Genomic DNA, 18,299 nt, shown 5'->3' on the forward strand with positions numbered 1-18,299 from the left:
GTGACGGTGATGGAGGCGCTTGGCGCGTCGTTGGTGCAAGGAAAGTGCCAGTCCTTCAGGTGCGGAGTCCAATCGTGCCTGGTTATCACATGCCATTCGTGACGATGCAGGCACTACGTCACTCCATGGGCGCCGCGCCTCGTGCTAGACGAGCTGCAGCGCCAAGGCTTTGAACTCAAGGGCATGAGCGGCATCGGACAAACCATCGTGTGGACGTTGTTCAGACACTAAGGGGCAGCACTCGACGGCGATGTCCTGTTCCTTCAACCCGAGCAAAGGCGAATAAGGGCGATGTAATGCTGGTTATCGGTGGCGTGGTATAGAAAAGGTGTCACGCGAAAGCGGCCGGCGCGATTCCATTCTCGTCGTCACGTCGAGAGCGACACTTCAAGGGGCACTCCCATGTACACTCGTTCTCGTTGAATCAGGTGCGGTAGGGAAAGAGCGCATTCTCGACGTGTTGCAAGTCCATCGGCCTCACGTGGTCCAGGACTGGCACAACCCCCTTCAGACCGCAGTACACCGACCCTCCCCCTCGAGAACGACATTGGAATGGCATTTGAAACCCACCACGGCATATTGCCCATTCGTCGCGAGCCATCCTCTTCCGATCGCACCACCGGCGCACGAGAACCACGACCATCAGGAACGTTGACCCTCAAGGGTGCTACTGCTGGGCCAGACAGTCCAGAGCGATGCAGCTTCTCAGCACGCTCTCAATCACCGAGATGCCCATCGGCCACGTTGGTCAACAATCATGTGGCGCACAACCAGTCCATCCAGTTCCGTGGCTGGCAACGCTGTGCCACCAGCAACGTACGCCGACTAGTTAAGTACGGGCCCACCGTGCCACTCTCTGGAGAATCGCCACGGTGGACAACGGATTCGTGTGGAATGTGCTGCCATCGCGCCTCTCGTCGTTTTGGTTCCTATGACCCACGAGCCGACGTGGCTCTCTGTCCCACACGATGTTTCAGCGCCTCGTCGATGCCAGTGGACAAGCGGATTCCTGTTGGAGCTACCGCACACACACTCGTCGACACCCCACAGGACAACGGTCGAGTGCGACCTCTCGTGCTACACCATCGTGGCGTCAGCAGTGCGCAGAGTTGCCACAAGCGACGCCTGTCTCCAGGTATTTCTTGCCTAGAGAGAGAGACCTTGTCCCTGACAGATGCCACGGGAATGCCGGTGAGTTGGTGGATGTATGGCGCCAACAGTCACACGGCTGTGGAGGGAGAGCCATGGCGGCGCAGTTGCGCCTGGCTGCGCGCTTCTGGCCCACAAGCCTGTACAGTAGCTGCCTGCCTCTACGTTGCGGCTGTTGGTCGCGTCGACTAGGTGAGATGTGGGTATGCCACAAACCCCACGCCATGACTCCATTCAGAGTCGCAGATGCCGGGGGGCATTCCCCACGGTGGGTCGACATTGTCGATAGCCTCCGATGAAGAAGCGTCTTGTCGTTCGTGGGATGCCCGCGACGCGGTCGACCGCGCCGTTGTCATGAGGATGATATAAATCCGTGTCGAAAGTGCCGTCATTCCGTCCGTTTGGAATGGACACTGGCCGAGACGTCGACATGGCTCGCGACGGGTGTGCAGAGATCGTCGGCGGCGTTTGCGTTGAGATGTGCTCCGGGCGGCGCCATTATTCGGGGTTGCGGGGTTTCGTCGCCATCTTGTTTCGATGCCAGACGTCCCAAAATAGACAACATGATGGCGCTGAACTACTTCTCAGACGGATTGGTGGCATCTGACCTGTTCAGGTGGCGCCAGACAAGATGAAATGGGCAGCGCGATCCGTCCGGCCACCGTGCACTTGGTGTGGTTGTTGCTCGAGAGCAGACGGTCAGTGTGGAAAAAATGGGGTGCTCGACATGGGTGCGTGAGTACTGGCGCATCGTCGTCCCGGCCAAGTCTGGCGAAGACGTCGACGCGGAGGGCTGGCTCGTGCTGTACCCACAAAGGAATCGACTCGCCGCGTGGCGATGCATTCGATTCAGCCGGTGGCACGTCGCTGTCATGGTGTGGCTAACCTACTTCATGCTTGGATCGGTCTACTCGTTCCAGATCTTGACGACGCCACTCGAGCGGTACTTTGCCCAGCCCACGTACTCGGGCTCCTCTGGGTTCTTCGGGTCCACCTTGGTCTTGGGTATTGTGGCGGCAGTCGTAGGCCCGGTGATCGAGCGCCGCGGCCCGCGCGTCGGGATGGTCATCGGGTCGGTTCTGGTTGTGGCTGGTCTGGCCATGGCCCATCTTGCCGTGGCCGTGCGCGCACCCTATCTTTTCACCATCTCGTTCGTCCATTCATGACGTGCCATGATGCATACCCAACTGACAGCGACATCGACGTAGGTACAGCATCTTGGTCGGAAGCGGCTACGGCTTTGTCCTGATCGCAACCATGTCGACGGTGCAAAAGTGGTTTCCCGATTTTCGAGGGCTCGTCGCGGGAGCTGCGATTCTGTGCATGGGGCTCGGCACTGGCATTTGGACCAAACTCGCCGCGGTACTCATGCATCGAGCCCAGAACGTTGTCGACAGCGCCGGCGACGCATACGACGAGTTGGGTTTGCAACGCATCTTTCTCGCACAAGGTCAGCGTTCTCAACAACCTCTGGGATGTGTGCATCGACCGGTGTGGGAGATGATGGGTGCTGCGTGGTTGACATGTGTCGTAAAGCGGTTGTTTGGACTGTTTCGCCACGCATCGTGAGCGTGATCGACGAGTTGACTTGTCGTCGTAGGTGGGGCAGCTCTTGTCATTCTCCTGGTCACGACCATGGTTGTGCGCACGCCGCCGTCCGATTTTTCCATCCGCGGCCACGACATCCACTGCATCCCGGTGAACAAGGCGCCGCCGCCGCGGCAACTCCAAGACGACTACTTCAAAGTCGGCATGACGCTAGTCAACTTTGGCCAGGACGACACAGACAACGTCTACTTCGAACACGTCCGAGCGCTGACGCTTGTCGACTGCATCCTGTCGTCCGACTTTGTCTGGTTGTACGTGGCGTTTGCGGCCAACGTGGCACCGATCGTGATGTTTGTGCCCGAGATCTTTGACTTGGCGACGGGGGTCCTCTTCGACTCGTCGGACGGCGCGTCCTCGTTTGTGAGTCTGCTCTTTCTGTCCACGAGTTTGGGGCGGGTCGCCGGCCCACTCGCGTCGGATGTGGTGATTCGAACGTTTTACATGAACCCGGCGTACGGCCGCAAGCTCGTACTTGGAATCCTCCTGACCATCCAAGCAGTCGCGACGGGGCTCTTGCTCGCCAACGTCGGCTCGGGCCATACGTCGAGCATTCGATGGCCATCGTACGCACTGGGGTTTGCGCTGGGCGGAGGATTTGCCATCATGCCAGCCCTCGTCACCGACATGTTTGGCGTGTTTAACACGGGCACCATGTACGGGCTTCTCTTGACGAGCTGGTCCATCGGCGCCACGGCGTGGGGTTTTGTGGGACGGACTACATCCATCACCCAAGACAGTGTCGAGCATCACCTGCGTGGTCTTTGCGTCGTTGGGTGCATCGGCGTCGTCGTGCTGACGCTAGTGCGCACCAACACAACCGATCGATTCTATCGAGGGTATCAGCTCACTTGGTGCAATACGGTGGTCGTGCAGGTCCCAAGCCGACAGATGCGGCTCGATCGACTGCGGTGGAAAGACATGGCGCCGACCGCCAGCGCGCTCGACGACTGGATCGATCAAGAGGTCGAGGACCGGTTGAGCAAGAGCCATGCATCGCCCACGCTGTCCCAAGGGCCATACGGACAGAGTTTCATGTAGTCATGGGCAGCGTAATGACCTACATGACGTTGTAAGTTGGTCGTCGAGCTCTCTCTACGTAGTCGCCGCCAAAGGAATGACCCAACCGGTCTTTTCCAGCGCGATGGGATGGAGCAACAGGGTGGCTCGAACGTGGGTCCTGACGTCCGAAGCAGCAACCTCCACGACGCTCGAGGGTCGTGAATGCGACTACAGGACGACGTTGTCCACTACACGCGTGAATCCAGCGACTGTGTGTTTCATGGAGCCGGCTTTCACGATTATGTTTTGTCGGTGTGGCCATGTCTCAATGACCCAAGCGGTGCCATCGTGGCGTTGATAGCCAGCGAACTATGTCATGGCATGCGACCCGTGGTCGCCACTGGGGGTGAACCCAAGGGGCGATTCCGCCGCGGCTCTGGTGTTGTTCTGGTCGCGCTGGCCAAGGGGAGTGCAAAGCATGGCCATGCAATAGCAAGCCTCTACCCTCACGTGTGCTGTCAGCCCGCCAGTCGGACGCCATCGACCAACGGGACCGTCGAGGGGGGGTGCATGACAGCCACTGTTTTTGTCGGTTGCACACTATAAATAGCACGACGCCAAGGTGGTTTAGCGGTGGACGCACACCACAATCTCTCGCGAGACAACATGGCGACGACCACCAGCGCCCCGTCGCCCGTGCGTTTGTTCAAGCCGTCGTCATGGATGAGCTTGAGCCCACCGCCAACGCACAAGTGTCTGCAGCAGTTTGTGGTCGTGAACGTATTGCTCCCGATTGCAATATACTACGCGGCAGCGCTCGCGATGCCAGACATGCCAGCACTAGCACTGTCAGCGACCCCCCCTGCTTTGGAAGCTCTGCAGCAATGGATAGCGTACCGGTTGTTGGACCCGATTTCGTGCGCGGTAGGCCGACTCCGTTCGCTCGCCGTCCTCACTGCGTCCGTAGCAAGTCGCATCGATCGTGCTGGCCGTGGGGCTCATGTACCTCACGAACGAGCCCAAAGTGCTCTTGCTGCAGCACTCGATCATGACTGTGAGTTTTGGATGCGCCATCTTGGTTTCGATCCACTGGGACGAAAACATCCTGTGGCGATATTACAGGGAATTCTGCGGCACCACCGACGACAAGCGTGTGGCGTTGATGGCGCAGTGGCGCGACCCCAACGTGAAGGCATTGAGCAAGACTGTGTCGTGGGTGTGGGGAATCGGCATGCTTGCAGAGGCCGTCGTTCGCATCGCGTTTGTCGTGCTCGTCCCCATCAAGATCATGGTGATTCTGTCGCCGTGCCTGGCCTTGCTCTTCACAGTCATCGTGTGCACATGGACCGTACGTTTTGCTAAAGCCCACGACTTTCATCTGGTCACAAAAGCTGACGACGCTCCGGCGAATCCCAGCCACACGTTGTACCAAACCATCTAGTTCGGACAAACTTTTTAACGAGAAGAACATGTCTTCTACCAGCCATGGCCTGAATACCACGCTCCCGGGTGGAATAAATCGAGCCGTCCGCTGAGAGAGCGGAGAGCTCCCAAGGTGTGCAGGGTCGAGTCGCCGCTTCCAGAATGGACAACTCGTGGACATCCGAGGGATTGTTGGAGGGGGGGGGCTTTCAACGCCTCGTGGCCCCTTCCTTTGGCAAGCCTCCTTGCGGTCCATCTCGTCATCATGCTAGCTTGACTGGCGGGGGGCTGTACGGTTCGCAGTGTACTTGTGGAGCTCTTTCCTCGGTTGGACTCGATAGCTTGGCAAAGGACGTGCGAGCCCACATGATGCCCGCCGCCGAGCATATCAAAGCCAGGCATGGCGACACGATCACCATCACGCTGGTTGAGCAACTATATATGAATCCGACGCGCACGACGGCTTCAAAGATGAAGAGCCCTCCCCACACGCGGCAGATGTGCGCACTCACTTGCGTGATTGCAGGGGGGACATCCCTGCCGTCGTCTTGAACGCCCACCATGTAGTAGTAGCGCAAGACAACGTTGTGTTTCCATCGAGTGGACGCGATCAACGTGGCGCCACACAGCGCCGTGGTCAGCGAATCCTTGACGAACAGCACCTTCGCGTCGTTCGTGATGCACATGAACACGATGGCCACCACGATCGACACGATTTGCTACGGTGGCGACGGTCAGAGAATGTCGAAAGAAGACGAGGAGGAGGACATACAAACACCGACAGCGGGTCCACTGTCTCGTACACGACCATTTGAACCAACGCTTCGAGTCCAGGTGGGATCGCCGACAGCGCCAGCGCCAGTGCATCGTCAGACGTAAACACCTGCGCGACGTAGTAAATCGCCACGGGCAGCACCACGTTGACTGCGACGAACTGGTACACGTGCTTGCGTGGTGGCGCGGGACCCGGCGGTGGAGGCGGCATCGCGATCGCCGGTTATGGAAGTAACCGAAAAAGGTAACTCCTGCCCGTCGCGGCGAGCGCATCCGCGCCGCAAGACTGTGATGCCTGCGACCGCTTGATCGTTTGGGATTTCCATCGCAGCTCTATCGACACATGGCCATGGACCGCACGTTGCAAAACTATCGGATAGTGTCGGTTTAAACAATTCCTAGCGCTCGCAGCTGGTCCACTCGATGCGGGGGATACCGATCCTGCCGACTGGCGAGTCGAATTTTCTGGAGTACCAGACCCAACTTCATGTTCCACAGTTCTGGCGCCCATGCCGCATCTCGATCGGGCACGACATACGCGTTGGGAATCTTGATGTGGCCATGGAGGCGCCGGTACGTCTCGAGCGCGTCCATCTTTCGATTCCACAGATCGTCGAGGGGATGCCACACAAAACCGAGCTTGTCGAGCGCCTGGAGTCGTTCGAGCGACGGCTTTGTTCGTCCGCTTCGAATGGCGCTGACGACATTGCCCAACGGCAAGGCCCATACGTCCTCGGGCCACGTCGCATCATGGGCTGGGACCACAAATGCTCGAGGGATGTTCAAGTGGCCATGAAGAGCCTTGAACGCTTGCAGCCCGAGCAAGTTGAGCTGCCACTGATCGGCCATGGCATCCCAGACAAACCCCATCGCATCCAGTTCATCCCTTTGGTCGGGGGACAGCTTGTGCCGACCGCTGCGCAGGTCGAAGACGACCGCCCCCAACTTCTTGCCCCACAAGTACACTGGCCATCGTGAGTCGTGGTCGGGAACAAGAAAGTCGCCGCCCACGAGCAAATCGCCATGCAACGCCTTGTACGTGGCGAGCGCTTCGATTTTGACGGCCCACTGGTGGCTGTGGTTGTTCCAGACAAAGCCAATGCCATCGAGGTCATTCACAACCATCGGGTCGAGGCCACCTTCGATGTACGCGCGCCGAAACTTGGATGTTTGGACGACGCGTCCTTGTAAGTGCCGAGGCCACGGAGCTTCGCTGGGAACGATGAAGCGATTCGGGACGGTCACAAACTTGGTGTGTGGCTGCAGTGTCCGTTGGAATTTCAGGATTTCAACGATCTGGTGCTGCTTTTCCAGCGAAAACTGCGCCGGGGGACTCGGCCCAGCCCCACGCTCGCGCATCTTCCACACAAACCCCATCGCGTTCAACGCGTCCAGTTTGTGGGGCGACAACCCACTCGCTCGGTTGCGCAGCGTTCGCACTAAGTTACCTAACTTGAGGCCCCACACCTCCTTTGGCCATTGCGGGTCCTCTGTCGGCACGACGTACGCCTTGGCCACTGTTAGATTCCCATGTACCTTTTGGTACGTCTCAAGCGCGAGAAGGTTCACGTGCCAGTTCGCCTCGGTGGCGTCCCAGACGAAGCCCATCTCGTCCAACCACTTTTTTCGCGCAGGCGGAACTCTTGCTTTCGACACACGAAGGTGATTCACGACGCTGCCAAGCCGCTTGGTCCACAGCTCGCGCGGCCACTGCGAATTCCCGCTTGGCACGGCATAATGAACGTGCACAAGCAAGTTGCCAAAGATTTCCTTGTACTTGGTCAGCGCGACTTTGGTTTCGTTCCACTGGGACTCGCCAACGTCCCAGACAAACCCCATCGCGTCGAATTTGGCGACAATATCTGGGTCCAGCCGCCCGAGGCGCTTCTCATGCCGCAAACTCGTCACTGGAAAGCGCATGCCATGTAGTTCTTCAGGGAACGGTTTTCTCGCTGGCACTTGGAAGAGGGCCTTGATCGACGTCGCGTTGGGACGACCTGCCTCGTTGTGGACGCCCTCAACCACCTGGAGCAAGAGCCTCTGCTTCTCCAGCGAAAACAATGGTTTCTTCGACTGCGACGGTGGCGCTGGCGTCGACAACACCCTTGAAGTGAACGGTGCTAGCCATCCTGACGACTCACGCGGCACAACTCTTAGCGGCTGCCGCCACGATTCCCGCCATGCTCCACCCAGCCTCAACATTGGGTATATATAAAAATGATCCAATCAATGGTAGATTCAGCGGGGATTTATAACCAATCATAGACTGCCATTTAGAATTCTCCTGGCACAGATCTCCCTGCAAAACTCGGGTGCCAGGGACGCCTTGCTGCGGACAGTTGTGTGGTTCACTGCACTCGATCCTTGAACAAAGGACACGCAATTCCAAGGCTACAAGCATCCAACAACATCATGAGAGAAGAGTGCTGGATGGTGCATTCTCCATTGAAGCAATCAAAAGCACTGACGATGCGCTACACGAGGCGCTTCGATGGACGTCCACCAAACTCTGCGCCTTCAAACGCGCTCAATGTGGACACAATATTGGCTGTGGAGGTATTGTCCTGTCCATCTATTGGGATTCGGGAAAGACGATCCAGGCGGGGATCACGCCGCTGACGCTGGATTGCTGGTTCGGGCCTGTCCATGGCCTTGGCCGTGGCTGCCAGGCGGAATGTGACGGCGCCAGCCATTCCCATGCGCTCCATCAAGGCACATCGCATCTTGCTCTGTTCGCGTTGAGATCTGGCCGCGTTCGTCGGAGAGTCGATTCAAATTCTATGGTTGGAGCTTCGCCACTCGTTGGCCTGGCAAGTAGAGGCTGCCTGAGAATTGCCCTTACCTGCACTTGCAATTGTAGTACATGATCTGTCATGTCGATGGCAAGGAGCAGATTTTTGTGGCCCCGTGGAGTGTGTCCCTGCATGCGTCGAGCTTGATCAGGTACTTCCTCGATACGAACTGCGTTCTCGAGATTCTCCTGGCCATGGTCGATGTCGACAACACCTCGACAGTCGCAAGTTTGCCCACATTCGCGCACATGGTGGCGACCGCCCCACTGCGGCTGCCTCCATGAATTTGACGGCACCGTCGATGCCAAACGTTCCAAAACATAAAGTCCTTGGCTCAAATCGGTCACCAAAGCTGCAACCTCCACGTCGCCACTCGTCTGTCGCGCTGTCGCATCAAGGCGGTGGCCATGGGCAGTGTACGAACTGTCCCCAAATGGCCATCGCGGTGAACTAGTAATACTAATAATTTGTCTACGTTTTCTTCCAGGGCCGACCCAAACACGTGACATGACGGCGTGCACTGCGGAGTGTGAGGAAAGTTTGCTTCCCGATCTCTTCAAATGGTGCTGTAAATGGTGGCCACAGTACGTTCTTGTTATTAATTAACGCCATCGCGTCGGCCTCTTGTTTTCCTATGCACTAGTAGCACTAGTAGTACATTCCGACATCCGGACAATTAATTGTCCGGATGTCGGAATGAATCATCTCCATCCGGATTACTTTGCACTCCACTCCCAAGGGTCGTGTAACAAGAATCGCAAAGGGGCGGTTGACAATCGTCGGCGTTGGCGAAGTTTCTAATGCCTTCAACCCTCGTGCTTGGGCTGTTCTTCGTCCAGACGTCGTATTTGTACGCTGCCCCTGATGTTGTGCCGGGAGAAGCATGTCATGCTGAGAAACTCGGCGGAAATCGACAGCCGCGTGGTGTCGAGGCAACGTTCTGCGCAGCCCGTTTTGTCATACAAAGGCAGCACATTGGGTCAACGCAGAAAACAAGAACCAAGTAGACGCAGCCCCACGATTGTGACCTCACGCCGTGTGCAACGTCGCCACCATGTCAACACCACACCCCCGCCATGTCCTCGATCCCCGCGCCTACATAAGCGCTTCACTACGCTACCTCAATGGCACTTGGTTTATATGGCGTAGTCTATATGGCGATACCCCTCTCGATCCAAGGGCCGACGTGACAGCAATGCACCAGGAATGGCCATCAACGTTGTCAAAATGAAAGGCTCGTAAGGCGCGACACCATATTGTAACTCACAGGTCCATCTCTCCATATCCGGATATGCAGCGTCATCCGATGAGAAGAATTGCATAAAGTACCTATTGCTTTATGTATGTTCTACAATAATGTTTATATTTTTAGAATGAAACGTGCATGTAAATTTGGCAATTGGAAGTGGAAAGTTTATAAAGTATGAAAGGACTTCTTGGGGAAGATATCCATCCGGATACTGTCGGCGCATATTCGACACGTCCGGATACAAAGGCGAAACGCCTCGTCATTTTCCGATTTGCCGTACACGACGCACGTCACATGAGCGCCGCTTCTTTCGACGCACTGATTGCCAAAACCGCCAGCACCGCCGTGCCATCCCTGTGCACGGGTTACGTGTACAACCAGCCCGAGAAGAACTCGATCATCTGGAAGAAACGCTACTGTGTGCTTCAGGAAAACTCGTTGTACATTTTCCACTATGATAGTGCTGAAGCTGCCGCCAAAGGCGAGCTCAAGGGAAAGATCCCGTACTCGTCCGTGCACGACTGGGAAGGCAAACCTCATGGATTTCAGGTAGACGGACAGCTGTGCCTTTTCTATGTTGACATGCACGAGTTTCATGTCCATTCTTGTAGTTTTACACCCCCACGAACAAGTGCTATAAGGTGTATACCGACACAGAAGACGAAAAGGTCAAATGGATTGCAACGATGCAAAAGCAATTGGACGACGCCCCTGAAATTCCCGATGGCGAACAAGTGCCGTACGCGCGCTTTGGCGCGTCGTCCCCGACGGGTTCTCCTCGACATGGCGGGCACCCTACCATTTTGAACCGATCCAACCGCAGTGATTCTTGGCGCGGTGAAGAAATTGACGTGCCTACGATGTTGCTTGAGCTTGAAGACTTGCGCAGCGAAGTTTCCACGCTTCGTTCGGAGTTGGTGTTGTTTCAAAAGGCAGAAAAACACGGCGAACATCGTCGTCCTGGCGGTGCACGCAACCGTCGCGGAAGTGTTTTGGATGACGGGACGGCGATTGCACTGGAGCCCCGCGAATTGGAACGCATGAAGCAGATCTTTTCGTTGTTCGACCAGGACAACAGCGGTCGCGTGAACGCTGCTGATTTGAAGGAATTACATCGTCGCCTTGGTGAACCCATCACGGACGAAGAAGCGAACGAAGCGCTTGCGTTCATGAGCCCTGTCGACGGCACGGTTGATTTTATTTCATTCATGAAATGGTGGAACGAAGACCACAAGCAGGAAGCGTCGGCGGCAATTCAGCGGTACGCATGCTACGGCCTTACTTGTGTGCAATATTGCGCTCACGTGTGCCACGCAGATACCAAGCCAAGTTCAAGTTTCTCAAGGCTCGCGTGGCGAACCCTGCAATCGGGAACATCGAAACCGAGATGACTGGACCGTGCCCGTCGTTGGACTTCCGCGTCAACTTTGTCTACCACAACCGCGACGGGTCTAAAGTGCGCATTTCGCCGTGGCACGATATCCCGTTGTACAACTCGGACGGGAGCGTCAACTTTGTGTGCGAAATTCCCAAGTGGACGCGCAAGAAGTTTGAAATTGCGACGGGTGAACCATTCAACCCCATCAAGCAGGACACAAAGAACGGCAAGCTGCGCGAGTACGGGTGGGGCGACATGATGTTCAACTACGGCGCGCTCCCGCAGACGTGGGAAGATCCGGACCATGTGACGGAAGGCACGGGTTGCGGCGGTGACAACGATCCCCTCGATGTGATTGAAATCGGCACCAAGCAATGGCATGTTGGGTCGATTGTGCAAGTCAAAGTGCTCGGAGTGCTGGCGCTGATTGACGACAACGAAACGGACTGGAAGGTCCTCGCGATCAACGTCGAAGATCACTACGCGTCCAAGATTCACGACGTCGCCGACATCGAAGCACACATGCCGGGGTGCATTTCGGCCATCCACGACTGGCTCCGTGACTACAAGCTGCCGCACGTGAACGTGTTTGGGTACGAAGGCAAGTGCATGAACCGCGACTTTGCCGAGAGCGTCGTTGCGGAAACCCACGAGTTCTGGAAGATGCTGGTCGACGAACGCGGCAACGCCGCCACCGTCTGAGCGAGCGATGGCCCCGATGGCGTTCGTGGTGTTCGACATACAACAAGGAATACACTCACCCGATAACGAAGAAATCGACTAGTTTATCTTGATACGTTGACTAGGAGCGTTTGATAAAGTCGTGGTAAAATACGAGGACAATCGCGACGATGAGCACCAGAATGACAAACCACAACGTCAACTTGTGCGTCAACATGCGCTGCGACATCCGCTGAAGGACTCGCCGTGCGTCGCCCGCGGTCTCTCGCGTGTCCTTGACCTTGTCATGGGCCGACAGGAGGGTTTCCCGCTGCTGCGCCAACGTGTCCATGACAGAGATCCCAATTTGCTCTGTTTCCTGAACGATGCGCTTGGACTGCTCCAGTTGGTCGGACGCCCTACGCACTGCAATTAAGACACATCGACGAAGGGATGATGCGCATACCGTTGCAGGCGGTCTGTGTTGGCAACTAATCGGTCGTACTGAGCCGCGCTACTCGACGACGACGATGACGAAGTGCTGCTAATTTGCTTGGACAACAAAAGTGCGCGATCCAGATCTCGCTGCAGACCTTGAAGCTCATCGCGATAAACATTGATCTATGGAAGCAAGGTGTGGCAAAGCGTGGACCTGACACGACGTACCTTGGCTTGCATGACCTTTCGAACAGCGGGAGTCTTTCCACGAAGCTCCACGGACATGAGTTTTATGCATCGTTGGGCTTCCACGACGTTGGCTTGCGCCATTTGCGACGCCACATGTCGTTCTACGGTTCAATGAGGAGACGAAGGACAGTGCGAATGCGTACGGTCTAAGGACGACAAGTCGTGGATCGAATTGTTGATGGTTCGCTTGCAATCAATGTAATCTTCTTCGAGGCTTTGGAATCGATCTGACAGCGCGCTGCTGCCGCTTCCGTCCATGATCTCGCCTGTGTGCTGCTCCAAATGGAGAATCGAGAGAAGATTTGGTGTCGAACAACCGAATAAAATTATCCAGATGCATGATGTTTTCTCTTATGATTGGCTAGTTTTCATCCAATGAAATTGTATTTAATTGAACTTTGTCAACGCAACAGCTCAAGGTCATAAAAACATTGTAATTGGCAAAAAATCGCATTCAATTAGTGTGGATTGGTAGAAATGCATCTATTATAGCCAATCATCTATGATATAGTCTAATACCATTCTGAAAGCAAAATGGCAGCAAAGCAAGGGAAGGTCTTCTCTGGGGAAGACGATGAGTCCGACGAAGAGGAAGGTGAGGATGCACTCGACGATCAGCTTGAAATGATTCGTGTATCATGTGAATGAGCAGAAGAATATAATCCTCCCTCCTGGGCGACTGCGCTGGCATCGAAGCCCGTCGCTGCACCTCCCGTCGTCAACACATCCGTTGATCCTTCTGTCCGAAAGGACGACGGTCCAGTCGATCAACCAAACGATTCCACCGACACTTCTCCTACGGATGTCGACGTCGTGGTGTTGACGGATGAAGTGAGTCATGTCGCCATCACCCCAGCGCCGAATCGAATTCCTGTGCACACGCCACTTGAACCGTCGTCACGCGGCGTGCCCATAGAACCTGTCGATCCATGGGCAGCAGCAATGAAGGAAGAATGGCCCGAGGATGTTGGACGGAACAAGGTACCCTGAACTAATCTCGTCGTGATGATGACCTTGGAAAAGATGGCCATGGCTGGCGCGAGTCACTTGCACAGCGTTCTTGAAGGCACGTTGCATCAGATTACAGAACTCGCTGAATCCCAAGAGGTACATGCACCGAGCATTTACGACTGTGTGTTCATACAAGGCTTTCGTGCAGCATCTGCTATCGGTGGTGATGGAGCGAAATCTACATCTGATGGGGCACCCGGACTTGATGGTCGTCGAGCAGACCATGTCGCAACTTCCGGCCTACTTTCAAAAAGTGATCCAGCTCAAGCTCAAAATGAACGACATTACGATGTCCCTGGAGAAACTGAAGAGTCGCGCCGACCATCTCCAAGTCGAAGCGCAGAGTCGGGCGCTAGCGATGGAAGAGCGAAAGGAAAAACAGAGCCAGTGGCAGCGACTCATGCAAGTCACCATGCCTCCACCGGCCCCGGAAAACAACTCCACGTAGTGACATTCAACTATGATGTAAATAGATCCGTTCTCACCGGTGGGTAGCAGTCTTTGCTCGCACAGCGAAGTGTTCCTCAAGCCACGACCCTGCCTTCGAATGCCGACTTTTGCTTCTCCCTACGGCGTAATGGCTCACACAGCGACATTTTTTCATTCTGACTTCCATTCGTGAATGACTCGCTCTGCCAGTGAACTTGGAAGGCCGTGCGCGGCCGGCATTGTCTGGGACCCATGGGATTCGTAACCAGCTACGCATGCTAGATCGAGCACCAGTCGCCTGACCCCAGTCGCTAAATGCCCGGCATACCGATTACTATCACGAGTTCTGTCCTAGTAGATTCGGTGCTCAGTGGCAGGTTTTAAATGGCAGTCCATCCGCACCGACGCTGCCATTCCCAAACGAACGTCATACTTGATGCGCATGGCACCAGTTTCGATGGACCGCATGGACATTTTACGTAAAGAACGGAGCATTCGCCCGACTAGTGTGATCAAAGTGAACAGTTCGCGTGGTTCAGCAGCATTGTCTTTAGCGCGACAGGGTCTTCGGTGCATGGAGACGGCCGCTGCTTTAGGCCAGCAGACCAATTAAACTCAAAATGGCCATCGCGATGCCGGACGTAAACAAGACAATGCCGACCCATTTCGTCCACTTGTTGCACGTGCGGGCCCCCATTTCCATCATGAAGAGCCCTAATGGCTCCACTTAGCTTGTCGCATGTGCCATGACAAGACTTACCGGGCACTGCGAAGTTAATGGAGAGATCGCCGATGCCGCCGACGAACCCCATGATCACACTCAAGTCTTTAAACGCAATCGCCATGATAAACGATCCAACCAACGACACCACCGTCATCGCGACGCGCAGTTTGTTCTCACGGGGAGGGTCCAGCGAGATCGACGCCGATGTTGGGGCACTCGTAGCAAACATAAGCCCTTCCAATGCCTACAGCAGAGAAACCAACATGAAAAACTCGCGTAAGCGGCTCATGCGTCGCCCCATCTCGATGGTACCTGCATGTAGGGCTGGAAAATGAGTGGGATTTTGAGTAGGACGCAAGGACCAAGAACGATGCGGATCGAGTTGACGAGCCAGTCGTCCGTGGAGAAGCCAGTGAGGATGTCCGCGGGAGGGAACCCTTGGAAGCAAACAAACCCTGCGAACGTGAAGAACACGTACAGAATGAAGCCAAAGACCATGCTCCACGCGTTGATTCCGGTCATTTGGCTCTTATCCTTGAGCTCGCTGTAAATGCGGACCGAGTTAATCTGGCACCCAAAGCTCAGCGCTTGGATTGGCAGCGCGTACATGAGCCCCTTCGCCGACGTCGACGTGACGTCGGTGACAGTGGTCGGCCACGTCCCGACCATCGCAGCACGCACGCCGACCACGGCGAAGATATACAGCATGCTCGCAATGATGATCGCGTTCGTGTACCGCAATGCGTACACGGTCTCCAGCAGGCAGAGCGGGATCGTCAACGCAGTCAGCACAGCGCCCAGGACAAAGCGGCTCACGTACGACGCAACGAGGGGGTGCAGCATGTCAAGACTCACGACAAAGAACACGGCTTGGATCCCGAAAAGCAGCACCAGCGTCAATACACGGACAAACCACTGGCGCCAAGGGCCGAACAACGCGATGCCCATCGACTCGAACGACCCCTTTCCCGTGTACTCGGCAACGGACGAGCATGCATGCAGCGCGACAAAGTTAAACGCCGCCATGAACAAGAACAGCAACACGTCGGGAACGACGTTCGCCTGGGCCATCGTACTCGGCAACGACAACGTGCCTGCCCCCAGCATGGTGCCGACCAGCGCAAACACAGAGGTCCAGAACGTGCCTTGGGGCTCGTGGATCACCTTGGCCGAGCGGAACTGAAGCAGCGGCAACCCATCGGCTTCCTTGGCGGTCGGCATCGTCCAAACGGATGGCCAGTGGCGAAGTGGAAGTCGTCCATCGCTACCGTCGAACCTTTGTGTGTTCCGACGTCGGCCCTGATGTGACGACGATCGGAAGGTTTTTCCCACGGGCCAAACGTGTATTTTCAACAAATTCGATTGACGTGATCAATTTGCACATAATTTGTGCCTATTTTACCAAACTATTTACCAAAAATGTGCGTATTTTATTCAATGTTGTTTGCGCAGCGTCAAGCACAATTGAACATTGGGATAAACCGAACTCAGGTGCACTTGGACAACACGTACGTGTGGATGCCAGCGGAATAGTCGGACGGCCACCGCGAGCCGAGGCGGCAGTCGATAGAGCTTGCGCCGACGTTTTGAAAGGGCGATGGGTTTGCAAAGGAGTTGAGAATGCATCATCCATGGCAGTCTATAGGTTAGGAGGGTTATGATCTACGCGAGGAGCCCGATCAAGCTCAGAATCGCCATGATAATTCCAGTCGAGAGCAGTAACAGACCCAGCCACATGGAGCGGCGGTCGCTGGTCTTGGCCCCCACTTCCATCAAAAACATGCCTGCAACCACAAGAGCATCTGTGACTTGACAATTCGTCGAGGGAAAACCATACCTGGCACGCCAAAGTTGAGCAAGATGTCGCCCGTCGCCCCCACAAACCCCATCAAGATGCTCAGGTCCTTGAACGTGATCGCCATGACGAACGCGCCGACCAGCGACAGTACCGTGGCCACAACTCGGAACGACCTCGTGTCGCCAGCTTCGATCACGTGGGAAGGCAGCGAAATAGCCTCCAACACCTACACACGACATCCATCAAGGATCCGATTGGCACGTCGACTGCTCTACAATATCGCATCGAGCCATGGACAGATTCAAAGCCACACAACCACTTGGGCTCGAATCAGTGGGGAGCTTCCATGCATCGTCACGTTGCTCAAGAGCGCAGAGGGCGGGTAGCACCATTCAGTAACCACGAGCCCTTGGCATGCTCAAAAAGGCGAATACCGCACAACCATCTCGAAGCAAGACGGTGTTAAACCAAGCGCACCTGCATGAAGGGCTGGAAAATGAGCGGAATCTTCAAAATGACGCAACTGCCCAGTACGAGGCGCACGCTGTTGACGAGCCAGTCGTCGGAGGCAAACCCCGTCAAGATGTCGGCGGGAGGAAACCCTTGGAAGCAGATGAAGCCGAGGATGCTGAACGCCACGTACAACGCAAACCCCAGAACCATCGTGCATGCGTTGACGCTGGTCATCTTCGACTTGTCTTTGAGCTCGCCGTAAATGCGGACCGAGTTGATCTGGCACCCAAAGCTCAGCGCTTGGATCGGAAGTGCGTACAAAAGCCCCTTGGCCGACGTCGTCGTCACATCCGTCACAGTTGCAGGCCATACACCAACCATCGCAGCGCGAATACCGACGACCACGAAAATGTACAACATGCACCCAACGACAATCGCATTCGTGTAGCGAAGGGCATACAAGGTCTCGACAAGGCAGAGCGGGATGGTGATGGCCGCGATGACGGCGCCAAGGATCATGCGGCTAACGTACGCCGCGACAAACGGATGTAGCAGGTCCAAGCTCACGACGAAGAATACGGCTTGAATGCCAAAGAGGAGCACCAAAGTCAAGACTCGAACAAACCACTGACGGCTCGGCCCAAACAACAAGGCCGCCATCGATTCGAACGAGTGCTTGCCCGTGTATTCAGACGTGGCCACGCATGCATTGCATGCGACAGCGGCAATCACGGCCATGAAGAGGAACAGAATCATGTCGGGCACTACATTCGCCTGTGCCATCGTGCTCGGAAGCGAAAGCGCACCGGCACCCATCATGGTGCCAACCAAAGCAAACACGGACGTCCAGAACGTGCCTTGGGGCTCATGGATCGCCTTGGCCGACCGGAATTGAAGCAGCGGGAGGCTGTCGTCAGGACTGGGCGGCGGCATACCGACTCTGCCACCAAATGGACGCGAACCAACCTCAAGCTGTCTTTCCCGGTGTCGACACGACCAACGCTCAGACTACGTATCCGGATGGATGGATGTAAATTTTCCGAGTCGTGCAGCGCAGGCGACGTTCGCGTGTTGACGCCATCCCAGCGCTTCCACGGCAATGCCATGGAGTACGATGCAAGCATGATCGACGGGTTGTGGTGAGGAGGTAGGTAGGTCCGATTGAT

At 55.9% G+C, this 18,299-nt stretch overlaps 10 protein-coding genes across 11 annotated transcripts; 5 read left to right on the plus strand and 5 right to left on the minus strand.

The window, feature by feature from the left end:
- Window positions 1-9: 9 nt before the first annotated feature.
- Window positions 10-231, plus strand: H310_12443 (hypothetical protein; the record flags this gene model as incomplete). Its single annotated transcript, XM_008879495.1, has 2 exons — window positions 10-59; window positions 111-231. The coding sequence occupies 2 exons, from the start codon at window positions 10-12 to the stop codon at window positions 229-231; spliced, it is 171 nt and encodes a 56-aa protein (XP_008877717.1).
- Window positions 232-1,596: 1,365 nt separating this feature from the next.
- H310_12444 (hypothetical protein) lies at window positions 1,597-3,842 on the plus strand. The gene is made up of 3 exons (XM_008879496.1): window positions 1,597-2,299; window positions 2,358-2,599; window positions 2,750-3,842. Exons 1-3 carry the CDS (start codon window positions 1,863-1,865, stop codon window positions 3,793-3,795), a joined length of 1,725 nt encoding a protein of 574 aa, XP_008877718.1. The 5' UTR covers window positions 1,597-1,862; the 3' UTR covers window positions 3,796-3,842.
- Window positions 3,843-4,422: 580 nt separating this feature from the next.
- Window positions 4,423-5,240, plus strand: H310_12445 (hypothetical protein; the record flags this gene model as incomplete). Its single annotated transcript, XM_008879497.1, has 2 exons — window positions 4,423-4,680; window positions 4,724-5,240. 2 exons carry the CDS (start codon window positions 4,423-4,425, stop codon window positions 5,195-5,197), a joined length of 732 nt encoding a protein of 243 aa, XP_008877719.1. The 3' UTR covers window positions 5,198-5,240.
- H310_12446 (hypothetical protein) lies at window positions 5,063-6,184 on the minus strand. The gene is made up of 2 exons (XM_008879498.1): window positions 5,951-6,184; window positions 5,063-5,897 (listed from the first exon to the last, which is right to left on the minus strand). The coding sequence occupies exons 1-2, from the start codon at window positions 6,161-6,163 to the stop codon at window positions 5,442-5,444; spliced, it is 669 nt and encodes a 222-aa protein (XP_008877720.1). The 5' UTR covers window positions 6,164-6,184; the 3' UTR covers window positions 5,063-5,441.
- An 11-nt stretch (window positions 6,185-6,195) lies between these two features.
- H310_12447 (hypothetical protein) lies at window positions 6,196-8,224 on the minus strand. Its single transcript, XM_008879499.1, has one exon. The coding sequence runs from the start codon at window positions 8,152-8,154 to the stop codon at window positions 6,340-6,342; it is 1,815 nt and encodes a 604-aa protein (XP_008877721.1). The 5' UTR covers window positions 8,155-8,224; the 3' UTR covers window positions 6,196-6,339.
- Window positions 8,225-10,267: 2,043 nt separating this feature from the next.
- H310_12448 (hypothetical protein) lies at window positions 10,268-12,233 on the plus strand. The gene is made up of 3 exons (XM_008879500.1): window positions 10,268-10,542; window positions 10,605-11,254; window positions 11,311-12,233. The coding sequence occupies exons 1-3, from the start codon at window positions 10,288-10,290 to the stop codon at window positions 12,071-12,073; spliced, it is 1,668 nt and encodes a 555-aa protein (XP_008877722.1). The 5' UTR covers window positions 10,268-10,287; the 3' UTR covers window positions 12,074-12,233.
- Window positions 12,124-13,015, minus strand: H310_12449 (hypothetical protein). Its single transcript, XM_008879501.1, has 4 exons — window positions 12,862-13,015; window positions 12,698-12,819; window positions 12,498-12,652; window positions 12,124-12,450 (listed from the first exon to the last, which is right to left on the minus strand). The coding sequence occupies exons 1-4, from the start codon at window positions 12,974-12,976 to the stop codon at window positions 12,174-12,176; spliced, it is 669 nt and encodes a 222-aa protein (XP_008877723.1). The 5' UTR covers window positions 12,977-13,015; the 3' UTR covers window positions 12,124-12,173.
- Window positions 13,016-13,240: 225 nt separating this feature from the next.
- H310_12450 (hypothetical protein) lies at window positions 13,241-14,321 on the plus strand. Its single transcript, XM_008879502.1, has 4 exons — window positions 13,241-13,313; window positions 13,371-13,699; window positions 13,742-13,825; window positions 13,878-14,321. The coding sequence occupies exons 1-4, from the start codon at window positions 13,253-13,255 to the stop codon at window positions 14,175-14,177; spliced, it is 774 nt and encodes a 257-aa protein (XP_008877724.1). The 5' UTR covers window positions 13,241-13,252; the 3' UTR covers window positions 14,178-14,321.
- Window positions 14,322-14,477: 156 nt separating this feature from the next.
- On the minus strand, window positions 14,478-16,174 carry H310_12451 (hypothetical protein). The gene is made up of 3 exons (XM_008879503.1): window positions 15,195-16,174; window positions 14,919-15,126; window positions 14,478-14,872 (listed from the first exon to the last, which is right to left on the minus strand). The coding sequence occupies exons 1-3, from the start codon at window positions 16,101-16,103 to the stop codon at window positions 14,751-14,753; spliced, it is 1,239 nt and encodes a 412-aa protein (XP_008877725.1). The 5' UTR covers window positions 16,104-16,174; the 3' UTR covers window positions 14,478-14,750.
- Window positions 16,175-16,496: 322 nt separating this feature from the next.
- Window positions 16,497-18,142, minus strand: H310_12452. 2 transcript variants are annotated; one of them, XM_008879505.1, is made up of 3 exons: window positions 17,158-18,142; window positions 16,720-16,906; window positions 16,497-16,666 (listed from the first exon to the last, which is right to left on the minus strand). In XM_008879505.1, exons 1-3 carry the CDS (start codon window positions 18,064-18,066, stop codon window positions 16,545-16,547), a joined length of 1,218 nt encoding a protein of 405 aa, XP_008877727.1. In that variant the 5' UTR covers window positions 18,067-18,142; the 3' UTR covers window positions 16,497-16,544. The 2 variants fall into 2 exon arrangements, with proteins under 2 accessions (XP_008877727.1, XP_008877726.1); XM_008879504.1 differs by having other exon boundaries at window positions 16,720-18,142.
- Window positions 18,143-18,299: the final 157 nt, after the last annotated feature.

This window comes from Aphanomyces invadans (genome assembly GCF_000520115.1).
Source record: "Aphanomyces invadans strain NJM9701 unplaced genomic scaffold supercont1.39, whole genome shotgun sequence".
Taxonomy (NCBI): Eukaryota; Oomycota; class Saprolegniomycetes; order Saprolegniales; family Verrucalvaceae; genus Aphanomyces; species Aphanomyces invadans.

Bases quoted from the DNA above. Each gene is read 5' to 3' on its own strand.
- H310_12444 (XM_008879496.1), top strand. From the start codon at position 1,863: ATGGGGTGCTCGACATGGGTGCGTGAGTACTGGCGCATCGTCGTCCCG. The intron at 2,300-2,357 runs GTTCGTCCATTC...ACATCGACGTAG, and splicing joins CCCTATCTTTTCACCATCTC to GTACAGCATCTTGGTCGGAA. The intron at 2,600-2,749 runs GTCAGCGTTCTC...TTGTCGTCGTAG, and splicing joins ACGCATCTTTCTCGCACAAG to GTGGGGCAGCTCTTGTCATT.
- H310_12446 (XM_008879498.1), bottom strand. From the start codon at position 6,163: ATGCCGCCTCCACCGCCGGGTCCCGCGCCACCACGCAAGCACGTGTAC. The intron at 5,898-5,950 runs GTATGTCCTCCT...TCGCCACCGTAG, and splicing joins TGGACCCGCTGTCGGTGTTT to CAAATCGTGTCGATCGTGGT.
- H310_12447 (XM_008879499.1), bottom strand. From the start codon at position 8,154: ATGTTGAGGCTGGGTGGAGCATGGCGGGAATCGTGGCGGCAGCCGCTA.
- H310_12448 (XM_008879500.1), top strand. From the start codon at position 10,288: ATGAGCGCCGCTTCTTTCGACGCACTGATTGCCAAAACCGCCAGCACC. The intron at 10,543-10,604 runs GTAGACGGACAG...CCATTCTTGTAG, and splicing joins GCAAACCTCATGGATTTCAG to TTTTACACCCCCACGAACAA. The intron at 11,255-11,310 runs GTACGCATGCTA...TGTGCCACGCAG, and splicing joins GCGTCGGCGGCAATTCAGCG to ATACCAAGCCAAGTTCAAGT.
- H310_12449 (XM_008879501.1), bottom strand. From the start codon at position 12,976: ATGGACGGAAGCGGCAGCAGCGCGCTGTCAGATCGATTCCAAAGCCTC. The intron at 12,653-12,697 runs GTACGTCGTGTC...TTGCTTCCATAG, and splicing joins GAAAGGTCATGCAAGCCAAG to ATCAATGTTTATCGCGATGA. The intron at 12,451-12,497 runs GTATGCGCATCA...TGCAGTGCGTAG, and splicing joins AACACAGACCGCCTGCAACG to GGCGTCCGACCAACTGGAGC.
- H310_12450 (XM_008879502.1), top strand. From the start codon at position 13,253: ATGGCAGCAAAGCAAGGGAAGGTCTTCTCTGGGGAAGACGATGAGTCC. The intron at 13,700-13,741 runs GTACCCTGAACT...ACCTTGGAAAAG, and splicing joins AGGATGTTGGACGGAACAAG to ATGGCCATGGCTGGCGCGAG. The intron at 13,826-13,877 runs GTACATGCACCG...GCTTTCGTGCAG, and splicing joins AACTCGCTGAATCCCAAGAG to CATCTGCTATCGGTGGTGAT.
- H310_12451 (XM_008879503.1), bottom strand. From the start codon at position 16,103: ATGCCGACCGCCAAGGAAGCCGATGGGTTGCCGCTGCTTCAGTTCCGC. The intron at 15,127-15,194 runs GTACCATCGAGA...TCTCTGCTGTAG, and splicing joins TTTTCCAGCCCTACATGCAG to GCATTGGAAGGGCTTATGTT. The intron at 14,873-14,918 runs GTAAGTCTTGTC...TGGAGCCATTAG, and splicing joins CATTAACTTCGCAGTGCCCG to GGCTCTTCATGATGGAAATG.
- H310_12452 (XM_008879505.1), bottom strand. From the start codon at position 18,066: ATGCCGCCGCCCAGTCCTGACGACAGCCTCCCGCTGCTTCAATTCCGG. The intron at 16,907-17,157 runs GTGCGCTTGGTT...TGTCGTGTGTAG, and splicing joins TTTTCCAGCCCTTCATGCAG to GTGTTGGAGGCTATTTCGCT. The intron at 16,667-16,719 runs GTATGGTTTTCC...TTGTGGTTGCAG, and splicing joins GCTCAACTTTGGCGTGCCAG to GCATGTTTTTGATGGAAGTG.